This window comes from Prosopis cineraria, unplaced genomic scaffold (assembly GCF_029017545.1).
Source record: "Prosopis cineraria cultivar Desert tree isolate PC_DT_omini unplaced genomic scaffold, ASM2901754v1 PC14, whole genome shotgun sequence".
Classification (NCBI taxonomy): domain Eukaryota; kingdom Viridiplantae; phylum Streptophyta; class Magnoliopsida; order Fabales; family Fabaceae; genus Prosopis; species Prosopis cineraria.
In genome coordinates this window covers 3,719,784-3,735,032 of record NW_026555345.1, presented here as the reverse complement: position 1 = coordinate 3,735,032, position 15,249 = coordinate 3,719,784, and the positions used below count along the sequence as shown (strand labels likewise).

At 36.7% G+C, this 15,249-nt stretch overlaps 1 protein-coding gene across 1 annotated transcript; it reads right to left on the bottom strand.

Moving 5' to 3' along the window:
• Positions 1-958: 958 nt before the first annotated feature.
• Positions 959-13,746, bottom strand: LOC129293817 (alpha-L-fucosidase 2). Its single transcript, XM_054931931.1, has 10 exons — positions 13,375-13,746; positions 12,058-12,205; positions 10,355-11,230; positions 9,654-9,786; positions 9,207-9,365; positions 3,142-3,366; positions 2,946-3,047; positions 2,684-2,819; positions 2,142-2,337; positions 959-1,543 (listed from the first exon to the last, which is right to left on the bottom strand). The coding sequence occupies exons 1-10, from the start codon at positions 13,589-13,591 to the stop codon at positions 1,225-1,227; spliced, it is 2,511 nt and encodes an 836-aa protein (XP_054787906.1). The 5' UTR covers positions 13,592-13,746; the 3' UTR covers positions 959-1,224.
• Between the last annotated feature and the right edge of the window lie 1,503 nt (positions 13,747-15,249).

The following is a 15,249-nucleotide window of genomic DNA, read 5'->3' as shown; positions in this document are numbered from 1 at the left end:
CAGTGCACTCATTCATGTAATTTTAACTAATTAAAACATTAATCTGTAAGCTACCAGAATAAATTTAATTCTTCTAATTTTATTTTTTAAAATATAAGAACCAACATCTTACATTTGTTAAACATATAAGAATTAAGTGAAATCAAAATTTAAGAACTAAGTTATAATTAAATAAAAATCATAGAGAATTTGAAGCTAAATTGCACCAAGTTAAAATTCAATAAATTAATTTTTACTTGAATCAAAATTATAATTGCCAAATGATTAACTTTTTCAAATTCAAAATTTACATAATTAATTGAAATATTAGAATTTAAGTCAGATTGAATATTGATTATATAATAAATTGGTAGCAATTAAATTTTAAAAATTCTTGATTAATATTAAATTGATTGACTAAACTAATCATCTAAAGAGAATTTGAGGATGCATCCATCAATAGATACTTCTTTAGACTTTAAGTTGGAGGAGAGTTCATTTGCTAGGCATTACGTAATAGGCTCAAGTATTACTTGGCTAGTAGTTCATCAAGCTTGAAGTTCGTCTCTGATTCAGCTGGTTGCTTCTCTGTACAATGTTTAGCAAGTTAAAACGTATTTCTAGAAAAAAAATAAAAAAATGCACTTATTTCTCATTTCCATTTTATAGAACAATTTTTCGTATACTAAACATACAAACAACAGAAAAAACTGGCTCACGTAGCCACGATAGTTGTAAGAGTGAAGATCCTCATACACAGTTAGAATATGAGGCAAAAATTAACAGTGTGATAGTGATGCTACATGGACAGCGTAAGGAGTAATAGTCTAACCTTTCAAAATTATGAGGATCAACAAAGAAATCCACAAAGAATGATACTAGTAAAATGAAGTATAATAAATTTTTCCCGTCCTAATCTCCTAGAATAATCTCTCAAACATAGACTATCACCCCTTGAAGCTCCCAAGTCAACAGAACATTCATAATGCAATGATACCAGAGTAATAATAGTACGAAGGAAGCAATTTAATTGATCTTCCATCATTCCTTACCTAAATGACTGATGGTGAATAATGGGAAGGCAGCAAAAAGATGGTAAGTTTTAGATGACCATCAACATCAAATCCCATGATAAGGTATGTAAATGAAAACAATCCTCCTTCGTAGATTTATTACGAGGGCCGAGGGAAAAAAATTGCACTTCCAAGAATCATATCCATATCTATGAGATTATGAGCACAAGAATCAAGGATTCACTTCAGCTATTGAATATGTCCTCACACACTTGAGCTTGTTATTGAAAGAGTAAACCCTGCCTGCTAATAAACTTGCCAAGACTCTTGTTCCTCTATAATGTAGCCTCACTTGGGAATTATGGTTTTCTGACCAAAGGCCAACTTCATGCAAATTTCCTTCTTCCCAGCAGATGTTGACCGTCACTCCACCTCGTGCTTTCAATCCTTTTACACAACCAGTCGCCCATTTATCCCTGGGCAAAGCAGGAAGCAAGTACAGGTCCTTCACTGTGCTCTGTACAAGCATTTCCGCAATTGCTGCTGAAAACCTGTCCCCCAAAAAAAATCCAGCCAAAAAAAAAATAAAATTATGCAGAATTTATGAGTTTGCTGCTGCAGATTACAGATACCCTGAAATAGCACTCCAGCTGAAATGAGGAGAGAGGCAATATGAACCAACGAACTGAACCACGTTTTGGAGCACAAGAACCAGAGTAGAGTGCAATTAATGTACGTGGACATGGTAATCACCGAAATGTTCATATCAATAACATGTTCTAGCATGACTGCAGTCTACAAGTGCTACATAAATTCACATATAGAAGTGTTCTCAAGCTTTGCACGAAAACCTCCTTGAGCAATCTTTTAAGAATGCGCTCTCTGACACTTTCATATTGCCCTAGTAAATTCAGAATTACGCTTCTGAAGTTCTAATCCAGTTTGATAAGTAAAGAATGTATTCCCTATTAACTGAGTTAACCCTTCAGGGTGACCAGGCATAAATTTATGGTGTAGGGTCCCTATTGCCCAGAACAATTTGCAACAACTTGCTGTAAATAATTAAACAATCATAACCTTTAATATGGAAGAACTGAAAATTGAACCAATAAAAAAAAAGGTTAGAGTGGTTCACTTTTAAAAGCTTACCCAAAGTTGGCATCAATCTGAAAAGGAGGATGTGCAGTAAACAGATTGCTGTAAAGTCCTCCTTCATAATTAGCTTCATGATCAGGGTCCACTAAGTCAATCAAATGTTTTACCATGCGATACGCATGCTCACTGTTATGTAGACGTGCCCACAGTGCAGCTTTCCAAGTAGTGGACCACCCTGGACCTTCTTCTCCTGTAGCGTTATGCAAGAACATCAACCACTGCAGCGTTTCTCTAGATAGTAGAGAAAACAAATATACAACTTCACATGTATACACAGTTGAGCATATATATAGTGGTTTTTAATTAGACTACGCATATTTTGACTGGTGAACCATTCAAATAGTCTTATAGATGAACAAAATAGAGACCTTAGTGGCAGATGATCTCAAACCCATTGCATTGAATACCCTGTCTAACATGACTTTGAATTCACATGTTCCAACTCTCTCAAAGTACATTTTATCAACCTAATAGTTAAAATATTAAAATAACTCATTGCACGAAATAAATTAGCTTCTAAAGTTCTCATAGCAAACCTCGTTTATACAGACTATAATCCACAGCTTTACAGAGGTCTGGATTTTTCTCAAGAGTTATTGTGTGCCCTGGAAACAGGCCAAAGAGGTGTGAAACATGTCGATGATGTACATCTGGGTCTTGAAAATCTTCTGCCTGCCATATACACAAAACAGTGTATAACTTAAATGCAATTACTAGCCTATACATTAGAACTAGATACGACAAATAAAAAAAATGCCAAAATTGGCCAACTGGACAAAACCAAATATAATTTCTCACCCACTCCATAATGGAACCATCCCTAGCAATCTTGGTTGGTAAAATCTTAGACTGAGCCTCCTTCGCTCTTTTGATGAAATCATCATCATGTCTTCCCAAAACCTGTTCACAAGAATTATTTAGCATCCACAATAAAATTAGGATAATCATTAACAATAATTGGTCTGAGTACTAAGATCATTGAGATCAGTTTCACCTCAGCAGCAGAAACAACTTCAGAGAAAACTTCTCTTATGATTGACATGTCCATGGTAGATGAGTAGCTAACACTAGCCTGCTTTCCATCTGGGGCAATGAACATGTGCTCAGGGGAAGTTGATGGGTTGGTTTCCAAGAATCCACCACGGCCGTCAATTAACCAATCCAACAGAAATAATGTACATCCTTCCATCAAAGGGTATGCTTTATTTTTAAGGAAATCCTAACGTAAAAGAAACATCAGCCATCAGTTGTGTATAATCTTAGCTTTATGTATGCAATAGCAACAGTGCAACACAGAGCAAATCTGATTTACAATATAGCAGTATTAACTAAATAAATAAAGAAATCACATCCCTCACCATCTCAGAAGTCTACAGGATCCTTAATTAAAACAGCAGCAGATAAGTAGTGTTATATGTTACTGCTTTTATAGAGGGCTTTATCGTCTGTATGCATTCTGTTACTGTGTTTCTTATTATTGCTGAACCATAGGATAGTATTGACAGTCTAGGACCCTCATTTCTTATGGCACGTGTCTAGGGTAGAATATATATATCGTATCTTGTCCCCCAGCCGAATATGAAATGAATTAGTCTTTTTCTCCTCTATCTTTTTCTTCCCTAACATTTAGGAATCAAAGCCGTTTCTCTGGCCATGGGTCCGCCAGAGATGCGGTCCTCTACTAAGTGCGTGGGTGATCTTAAACATTGCCTGGAAATGCAATCAACATTGGTTCAAAGCACTCAACAAACTTTGGACAAGCATTCCCAGGAGATTTCTGAGATGAAGCGAACCAATAATCAGTTATCGAACCAAATGATTGATATATCAGCTACGCTTTCCATGATTACTACTCCACCACCTCGTCCTATTACACTCGAAACCAGCGAACCATCCCATACTCCTTCTGTGAACACACCAACACCTCCACCAACTCTTGCTATTCCTCCACCCCCATTATTCTCTTAGCTGGCCACTCCTTCTGCCGCTGTTTCCCCTCCTTGTATTTCCACACCACTAACTTTGTTTGGCTTTTTTTAGGGCATTCTTCCGACACCCACCCAACCTTGTTCGGTTCCAACTAAGCATAGCATAGTAGAGTTTCCTAAGTTTGACAGTACAGACCTTCGAGGATGGTCTTACCGTTGTCGACAATTCTTTGCTATGGATGAAACACCTATTGAACACCGAATCCAGCTTTTGAGCATTCATCTAGAAAAACGAGCATTAAGATGGCATTTAGCTTTTGTGAAACAATGCCAACTTTCTGAACCCTCTTGGGATGGCTATTTTAAAGAAATGGAGGCTAAATTTAGTGATGTGAACAATGACATTCCCATGATAGCTCTTAAAAAGCTTCAAATGAAGGATTCTATAAAAGAATATGAAGAAAAATTTGACGAATTACCGACAGAAGTGGATTTATCTGAAGAGGCAGTGATGAATTGCTTTATTGGGGGTCTTCGGGACGACGTATAGCAAGGAGTCCTTAACCTTCAACCAAAATCCCTGGCCTCTGCAATAAAGTTAGCTAGACGCCAGCTTGCCACAATTCGAGCGATTCACGAAAATGCTCCTTAGGTTTCTTGAAGGTTTTTTGTCTTCTTAGTCTTCACCATCTCAATCAGCTACAGGACTTTGGGTTTCCTCTTTTTCTTTGGGTTTCAAATCAGACCTAACTCCTAAGACTGCTTCTTCTATGAGCCCAACTGTAGACAAGCCTAGAACACAACCTTCTTCCAGTCTTGGGCAGTCGGCCTCCTCAAAGCCCTCAAGGGCTTTATCCAAACGGGAAATGGATGATTGCAGACGCAAAGGCCTCTACTATTGGTGTGATGATAAGTACAGCAGTTTGCATAAGTTAAGGATTCTCAAGTCTTTGCCTTACTTGTGGAGGATAATTCAGATGCTTTCGAAGATGCCCAAGAATTTGTTGAGTTTGACGAGCCTCTGGGTACTATTAATGCTGCTGAAGGTAAAGCTAGAACTTCCACTTTGCGACTCATCAGCCGAGTTAAACATCAGAGGATTATTATTCTAATCGATACAAGCAGCATGCATAATGTAATTGATCTTGGTCTAGCCAAATGCCTCAAGTTGCGTGCTCAAGAGAAGCAAGGTGTTCGAATTACTGTGGCTGACACTCAACAACTCCTCATTACAAAACATTGCTCAGATTTAGAATGGGAAATGGGTGATTCTCTTTTCTCTTCTGATTTTTTGGTTATGAAAATCGAAGGCTATGATTTAATTTTAGGAGCCTAGTGGCTTAAAGCCTTGGGCAGATTCACTATGGACATGGCTGCGAAATTATTTGAATTTCATAAAGATGGCGAGTTGATCGAATTGAAGGGTTTGGGATACAACCCACAGGACTCCAATTCTCCAGTCACCATCTCATCGGGTACAATGCTTACTATTGATCATCTCTACTTGATTCATGCCCCTCATCACCTACAGGTTTAACTTCCATTGAACTCATCTTTCTCGAGTAGTCAACACTAACAATTGAAAGATCTTTTAGATTCTTTCCAAGATGTGTTTGTTGAACCCTCTACACTGCCCCCATCTCGTTCATTTGATCATGCCATCCCTCTCAAAATAAATCAACCCATCACTTGCAAACCTTATCGATATGGCCTTGTACAAAAAAATAAGATCAAGAAGCACGTCCAGCAGATGCTCAACAATGGGATTATCCGAGCCAGCAATAGTTCTTTTGCAGCTCCTATTGTTTTAGTCCGAAAGAAAGACGGTGCATGGTGTTTCTATGTTGACTATAGACGATTGAATAAAGCCATGGTTAAAAATAGATTTCCAATTCTAATCATTGAGGAACTTCTGGATGAATTGACCAGGCCACAATTTTTCTCCAAGCTGGATCTACGAGCAAGGTATCGCCAAATTCGGATGCATGAAGCTGACATTTCTAAAACTGCTTTCCACACTCATGAAGGGTTGTATGAATTTATGGTAATGCCATTTGGTCTTACTAATGCCCCTGCAACCTTCCAGGGTTTAATGAATTCAGTTTTCAAGCCATTTTTGCATCGATTTATTCTAATCTTCTTTGATGACATTTTGGTTTATAGTAAGCACTGGACACTGCATTTAGAGCATTTGAAAGAGGCTTTGACCATCTTATGGCAGCATCACCTTTTTGCTAAGGCCTCTAAGTGTACTTTTGCTGCTAGACCGATTGATTATTTGGGCCATGTTATCACTGTTGATGGCGTACAAGCTGATCCGAGGAAGTTGGACGCTATTGCTTCTTGGCCAGTTCCATCTTCTGTTAAAGAGTTGCGGGGGTTTCTTGGACTTACGGGTTATTATAGACGATTTGTCAAAAACTATAGTTCTATTAGTGGTCCCTTGACCAAGTTATTGAAGAAGAATGAACGCTTTGTATGGACTTCTTGAGCTCAATCTGCTTTTAAGTCTCTCAAAAGCGCTATGATTTCCCCTTCAATGCTTGCTCTTCCCAACTTTAGTAAGACTTTTGTTATCGAAACTGATGCTTCGAGACATGGAACGGGGGCTATCTTGTCTCAAAATGGCCACCCTATTGCCTTTGCTAGTAAGGCACAGTCTACCTTTAAGAGGCAATTATCGGCTTACGAATGTGAGTTGCTAGCCATTGTGTTTGCTGTTAAACAAAGGCATTCTTATCTCTAGGGCTGTAAATTCATTATTAAAATCAATCATTTACCATTGAAACACCTTCTAGAGCAACGTGATTTGAGCCAAGAATAGTATAAGTGGCTCCATAAGCTTTGGGGATTGGACTATGAGATCGTTTACCGTAAAGGCAGCAACAATACAGCAGCTGATGCCTTATCTAGACATTCTGATGGGTTTTGTTCGGCTATTTCTATGCCTATCTCTCCATTGTATCAGAGTGCGTGACTCTTGGCTTCTAGACGACAATTTACAACATCTAATAAAGTCTTTAGAGGCTGATCCTCTATCTAAACCTAAGTACACTTGGAAGCACCATTTACTAAAAAGGCAAGGTAAGCTGTTTGTGGGGGCTGACCATGGCCTTTGGAACGATTTGCTCAAATTTTTTCATGCTGATGGCATGGGGGCCATTCAGGCATGAATCCTACTTACAAAAGGCTTGCTTCCTTCTTCTATTGGAAGGGCATGGAGAAGGATGTCCGCAATTATGTGCATCAAGGCACAACGTGTCAATGCTTTAAGCCTAAACTAATAGCTTCACGACGGCTTCTCCAACCCTTGCCCATACCTAATCATGTTTGGTCCGAGCTTTCCATGGATTTTATTAGTGGCCTCCCCAAGTCTTACTCTAAAACTACTATTTTAGTAGTGGTTGACAAGTTATTTAAAGCAGCTCACTTTATGGCTCTTAAGCACCCATTTGCTGCAGTGGATGTGGCAATCTCTTCATGGATAATGTTGTTAAGTTACATGGCTTTCCCAAGTCAATTGTGTCCGATAGGGATCCCATTTTCTGTGGCAAGTTTTGGAAAGAGCTCTTTCATCTATATGGGGTTCAACTACAGTTTTCCTCGGCTTACCATGCCCAAACCGATAGTCAAACCGAAGTGCTTAATCATTCCTTGGAGTGTTACCTTCATTGTATGACAGGTGATTTTCCAAAACAATGGGTCAAATGGCTGCCCCTAGCTGAGTTATGGTACAATACCACTTTCCATTCTTCAATTGGGATGTCTCCCTTTGAAGCCGTATATGGGGTTCCACCGCTAACTCATCTGCCCTACATTACTAGAGATTCTCCAAATGAGGTAGTTGACAGAACTTGTATTTCTAGGGAGCTTACCATCCACCTCTTGAAACAGCACTTATGGAAGGCTCAACACTGAATGGTCCAGCAAGCCAACAAACACAGATCTGAATGCAAATTTTCTGAGGGAGACATGGTCTTTCTTAAGTTGCACCCCTTTAGGAAGAACCTTTTGAACAATTCTTCCTTGCATAAGTTGGCTGCATGCTACTTTGGACCCTTCAAGGTAGTAAAACGAATAGGTTTGGTTGCATATGAGCTGGATCTTCCTCCTACCACTAGGGTGCATCCGGGTTTTTATGTTTCTTTGCTAAAAAAATATATGTTAACCCTGCTGTACCTGCCAGTCCTACCTTGCCTCCAGTGGATGAGCAGGGTCAGTTTATGCTGGAACCAGAGGAAATATTGGGCCGCAAACTCATTAAGCACCATAACCTACTAGTGACACAAGTTTTAGTTCGCTGGAAATTTTCTCAACCAGAAGATGCCACTTGGGAACACCTTCCAGCTATCAAACACTTGATGCTCCAACTTCTACCACTATCCTTGTGGACAAGGATGTTTTTTTAAGGGGGGAGTATTGTTATATGTTACTGCTTTTATAGAGGGCTTTATCATCTTTATGCATTCTGTTACTGTGTTTTCTTATTATTGCTGAACCATAGGATAGTATTGACAGTCTAGGACCCTCATTTCTTATGGCACGTGTCTAGGGTAGAATATATATATCGTATCTTGTCCCTCTAGCTGAATATGAAATGAATTAGTCTTTTTCTCCTCTATCTTCTTCTTCCCTCTAACAAGTAGCATCTTTATCGTCATGTTACAATAAAAACAGATTCCAGCTATGTCCATGCATAACTTCTACTTTCAAATATTTTTTCCAATGGGCAACAATTTCTACCTAAAACTATTAATAGGCATGGCTAAACAAAGACGTTATTTAAAGTAGTAAAATTTACCGTCACAGTGAAGCAAAAAAAGAAAAGGTTTTGCGGCTTTATCTTTTTGCCCTCGCATTCGTAGAACACTAATCACAGTATCAAATAAACCAAGCATGTAAATACTTCTACTTTACTATTGTTGTGCCATGAACTTAGTAAAGTAGTTTGGCCTGCAAAGAACCCTCATCTGTAACAACTTTCATAGTTCCTGATCTTAGCAAATTTGAGGAGTCAGAGAATTAAAATGGCAAATTCACCCTATACTAGTCTCTTCATGCGACATGAATCTTGTGGGAAGGATTTTAAGTCATAAATGTCTGGATAATTTATTGAAAAATCAGAACTTACTTTATCCATTGTATAGGTATAATGTTCCCACAGATGGGTACAGAGCCAAGCTCCACCCATTGGCCATAACGCCCAGACAGCTTCACCACGATCTGGAGATGTCTTAGCCCATATGTCAGACACTTGATGTGCAACCCAACCATTCGCTTCATAGTTCACCTGTATTTGGGATCAGAGGATTAAATATTTTTGGGATAGAATATATAAAATTTCCAACATGGAAGCCAGCTGCTAAACGAAATGTAATTTGCTTAGTTTCAGCCCCTTTACTATAAAATTGTTCTCCTGGTAGGTATTCTGAAGGCATTGTTCCACAATGATGGTAAATTGTTCTAATCTAATGTTAGGTTTCATAGTATAATGCAAATTCACTGACAGGCAATAAAGGATCTTTTCCTTGTACAAGTGAAGCAAAATATGAAGTAGACAGCGAAAAGAAGGAATTACCTTGGCAGTTTTACTTCCATTGACTGCCAAAGAGGATATGTAGTCAACTAATGGCTCTTGGCACTCGTGTAGGTTGCAAGGAAGGGCCGGCCAATAATTCATTTGAAGATTGATGTTCAAGTGAGGTGCACCACTGAAGCACATACCAAAAGAGAGAGAGAACTCAAATTACGCTTCAATTTTCATGAGTTCTTGATGCAAATATTTTCTAGATATAAAATTCATATTCCAAATTCCTTTAAAAAAAGCAACCTGATGTAGAATCAGTAAGGGGGAAATGGGGAGAGGAAGGAATAAGAAAGGGGATAAAGAAGGAAGGGTGGAAATCCAGGGAATAAACCAACAAACATGTTCAAAACGTTTCAAAAAAACTATCACACAACTAGCGACAGGGCTAATTTTTCTTCAGAATGCATAATAGATAAAACAGAAAAATAAAATAGTCAATAATTATAAAATAAAATAAAATAGATAAAAATCCAAAAAAAAACCAGAATGCATAATTATAAAAAAAAAAATAAAACAGAAAAAAGCTTCCAATGATTCCAAAAGTTCTTAGATGCACTAAATAGTCAAGAATTTCCTACAATTAAAAGTGAGTTTCCCATCAAAACCTTAAGCCATCTTATCATTAAACTGTAGCATAAGCCTAGTATTAGTTTTTCTTCAGTAAAGGAGTCAGGCAAAAGGGAAAAACATACTCCCATGCAGGCTCAATGTCTTTGTTCCATATACCCTGTAGATTTGCCACCTGAGTTCCAGGACGTGAACAAGAAATTAGCAGATATCTGCCATATTGAAACAAGAGCTCCACAAAAGAAGGGTCTTCATCAGTTTTGAAAGATTTGACCCTTGCTGCAGTTGGAACAGTATTGCTGGGCACCATTTTACCAATAGAGGAATCTGAATTCCTCTTGTCCAAAACATTCTTGGAGCTCTTGGAAAGCTGCAATGAGACACGATGAAATAGATGTTGATAGTCATCCATGTGATGTGCATAAAGATCAGCATACGACAAATTTTGAATTGACTTCATTTTGCTTAGGGACTCAGAAGTAGGATCCTTCTTAGAGTCTTTAGGCATTTTAAAGGGCCCATCAAAAGAAGAGGAAGCTGTCAAAAGCAGAACAGCCCAATCTGAACCTTCAACTCTTAGCTTCATATCATCTAAAACATGTATAGTTCCTCTGTCATCACTAATCTGTAAATTAAGAACTGCACAGAATTGAATTCCCTTTGGATTGTCATCAGTATTCACTTTTGGTGCTTTCCTCTTGCCAGGACAACTTCCTTCCATAATTATCTGATTTTGGCCTCTAGCCTGCAACTTGTGAGGTAATTTGCAATCCAGAGACACTGTAAATGATAATGACTCTGATTTGCTTGCGGAAATCTTTGTCACTATCACTTGATCTGGATTAGAAGCAAAATGTTCTCTGGTAAACTCTACATCACCAACAGAGTATTTTATTGTTGCTGTTGCATTATCCAAATCCAACTCCCTATAATAAGTCTCTTTTGAATATGCAAGATGAGAATTATCAAATTCCAACTTGATATCTCCAAGAAGTTGATAACCTTCATACCAAGAAATTATGGTCAGGAATAACGTTAATGCCCTATAAAGCTTTCTTAATTCAAACTTCTACTGTAAAAATCAACTGATTACTAACTAAACAAGCATTTAAGCAAAAACATAGGTAGACCAAGAATGAAAACAATAGTTGAGAAGATTTGTGTTACTAGTCTTCTTATTTTAAGGTTATGCTACTAGCACAAAGTGGTTAATACTTTTTCAGGGGTTCTTGGGTAACGACTGAGGCAAATTTAAGTAGAACAGTCACCCTGAAAGTTGCATGCTGTTACTATGTGTAATAGATAAAGAGGTCTTTCTAAGCTCTCTGTCTCTCAATGATCCCCACTGTTACATGCACAAATAAAGACTTAAAGGACAATGAAGATTAAACAAAAGCTAGTGTTAGGGATTATTATCAAATCTGTTACATATCTAACTTTACAGGCAGCAGCCATCTCTTATTTTAATTTCTTTTTCCCTTTTTCCCCTTTCAAGTGTTTAAAATCTAAGAGCATCAAGAAAGTATATGAGTCCCCACTATTTGTTTATTTTAACTACTTCAAGTTGACAGAATAAATATAAAGCAGATACAATAGGTTTTAAAATGAATTTGTATTACTTCAAGTCTGGACAAAGAGAAAAGGTTTCAGAAACATATTCATGTCTATCTACAGTTTCTATATAACCATCCAGTTTTTCCTTTCCCTCTCCATATATAATATATTTCCCATGAAGTGGGAGTCAACCCACAACAATATAAAACTAGTCCAATTCATACAATCCTAAAATTTGATTAGGGGCAGATAAGAATAGAATAAAATTTTGCATACTTCAGAAGGATCTCCTGACAACTTGACAGCTGCTGTTGTTGCTGCAGAGTATTTTCCATCATCAACAAGTTTTCTGACTTCAGCAAGTGCTGGTGGAGCCTTCTTATTGGTGTAGTCACCAGGGTTTCCCGTCCAAAGTGTGTCCTCTATAAAAGAATGACACATCTTGAAGTCTTTATGCTAAATACTCGAGGAAAGAGAGCTAAACAATTTATTATGCAGAACACATGATCCCAATATCTTTAAAATCTTAATATAATGAATTTACAAATCATAATGCCTATAGTACTTGCCATTTATGTTAAAGCACCGAAATTGCAGAGTTCTAATCAATTCTTGCGGAATCCAACAAAAACTCCGGATTATCATCTTAAAGGATATGCAAAAAGATTATGGAATCTAGGAGCAAAGACATAATGCAGTCGACCAAATCTTCTGTGCCCTTTAAAGTTACTGTTCCAAAAAAATTGAATAATCAGAACAAGGTTGCCACGACCACAAGTCCTCCAGGTAAAACTTACCCCCCAAAAAGCGCCTAATAGGGAGAGGGTGCCCAGGTAACTTGTAAACCACACTCTACCAATGTAGCCTCTCAATGTGGGACTCATAACATAGCCCACCCCTCAAGAGCCAGCGTTGTGATGGCTCACACTCAATGTGGGACTCATAACATAGCCCACCCCTCAAGAGCCAGCGTTGTGATGGCTCACACTCCACAGTGCTTCACTTAGCCTTCTGTAAGTCAGCCTCTCCGTGGGAGGCCCTTTCCGCAAACGGCAACCTTCAATAAGAGCACTAACGTCACAATCACAAGCCCTCTGGGTAAAACTCACCCCAAAAGGAACCTCATATGGGGAGGGTGCCAGCTAACTTATGAATCACACTCCACCAATATAACCTCCCAATGTGGGACTCATGATAAAGGTCAAGAAAAACCAAAACATAGAATCCACTATGTCTTTTTTTTCCCGCGTTAACCAACCTACGGGGCAACAAATTACAATGACCATCGACTGCATTGTATCAATTAATTGTTCGTGAGACTGACTAAGTTTCATAGGTCCATGAAAATTTGTAATTAAAGAATTCGTTGTGGTGAAGAGGCATGAAAAAAAGTTGCCTAACTCAGCATAGAAAGGAAGAAAGAAAAGCAAGAATCTCTGTATTAGCTTTTCAAGAGTAATTCCTATTAGCAGCTATAGTAAAGACCCAGATGTTCAAAAAGCCTCATTCTCATTGTCATTCAACCTAAGAACTCCAAATTAAAAGCCATTTCGGTGGGGTTCAAAGCAACAAGATTACGATGTGTAATTACCATTGAGCTGCAGAATATCTGAAGCTACGCCACCCCAAACCATAGCACCAAGCCGGCCATTGCCGATAGGAATAGCATCAGTCCAATGCGTCGCGGGACCGGAAAAAGTAAGCTTCAATGGCCTAGAAGGATCATCCTGTGCATTACTCAACGAAGTTGGGTTCCACCAGTCTTTCTGTGGGGGCCTTTGCACCAGAACCCACTCCGCATCTTCCATGAACAGAAAAAAAATGGTAGCAGTGAGTGTAACTGAGATTGAGAAAGGAACGGAATTCACGAGAATGATGTTGAGTTAAGGCGGTGGTGGTTAGAGAGAGAGAGAGAAGCAGATGGGTTAGCTTAGCTTAGAAATACACTGTGTTTGCACTGAAAGGGAGAAACGAGCGGACCCACTTGAGCTGGTGTCTTAATGTCGCTGCCAAAGACGAAGGGCTTGTGCTCTGCTGTAATAGATTGAGTAATAAAATAAGTAGGAATGTACTTTTTTTTTTTTTAACCAACAGTAAAAGTATACTTTTTTAATTTTACCAAATCTCATCCTCATCAATAAAAAAAATATAAAATAAAATAATATAAAATTTTTAACATCATGATTAATAATTTTAAAAATATTTTTTAAATATTATATAAAAATTACACCATGATTTATAAATAAAATTAAATAAATTTTTTAAAATATATCTTATAAATGAGGCTGACAGGAACATTAAGTTTAGAATAAATATTTTATTATTAAAAAATAGATATTTTAAATGTGATAATATATTTGCTCCAAAAAAATGTGACAATATAATAAGCTCAACGAATATTTGTTATCGATTTTTAGTAAAATATAATGGTCAATTTTGATGAAATCAATCAGCTCATTGAAAATATTGAAAAGGCATATATAAACCCATTAATTCTTGGCCGATCCAAATTATTAATTATTATTTATATGATGTTTGTATTGAATCCATGTTTACAATTTATATACACACAAATGGATTTGCATTTAGTGAGTGTCTTGAGTAAACTCATTTAATGAGTGTCTTAATTATAATAGTTGAATTTTATTAATACTTAAAAATTATTAAGATACATTTCTCTTCAAAACTTAAAATAATCAACACAATTAGAATGTTATTTACTCATGCTGTGTCCTCTAGAAATTTGAGATTTGATACATTTTGAATGTTATGTGATACTTCTTCTATAAGATATTTTTTAAGGGGTTGGATATTTAAAGTTATAAAATATTTTTAATCTTTCAAAATGTAATCATTACGTCTTTACCTTATTAAATATATTACTTTATATTTATTTTATTATGAAATATCCTATTAAATATGAGTAAATATGAAAAAATATGATTAGTTTAAAAACAAATAACTGCTATTTTGAAAGTGAGATTCAATTAAAAATGTCTTACATTTTTTAAAGGATTGAGTAAAATCTTTGACAGCTTGATTAAATCAAACACTTATTAAGTGAGTGTACTTAAACTACTCACTAAATCCAAATTCATATGTATACACATAAAAAGAGAAAAATATCAATCACAGTTATATAATATCAAAAATCAGTGGTGAAGCCATGAGTATAAGATAATTTAATAAAAAAATAAAATTTTTAAAGAAATAATAATTCAATTATTAAAAATTAATTTTGCTAGAACTAAAATTGTAATAATATAAATAAATTGATCATCATTTTCTACTTTAAAAAATTATAGTGAATAAGTTGATATGATCTTTTATTAATATTTATTTTTTATTTGAATAGGTGTAACAAACCAATTTTTTTTTAAAATAATTTAACTTAACCGTAGTTGGGTTATAGCCACCCAACACATTTTTATATCAATAATTTCAATATAAAATATTTTATAATTGG

Bases quoted from the DNA above. Each gene is read 5' to 3' on its own strand.
- LOC129293817 (XM_054931931.1), bottom strand. From the start codon at position 13,591: ATGGAAGATGCGGAGTGGGTTCTGGTGCAAAGGCCCCCACAGAAAGAC. The intron at 3,367-9,206 runs GTAAGTTCTGAT...CTTTTACGTTAG, and splicing joins ATACCTATACAATGGATAAA to GATTTCCTTAAAAATAAAGC. The intron at 3,048-3,141 runs GTGAAACTGATC...TCTTGTGAACAG, and splicing joins AAGTTGTTTCTGCTGCTGAG to GTTTTGGGAAGACATGATGA.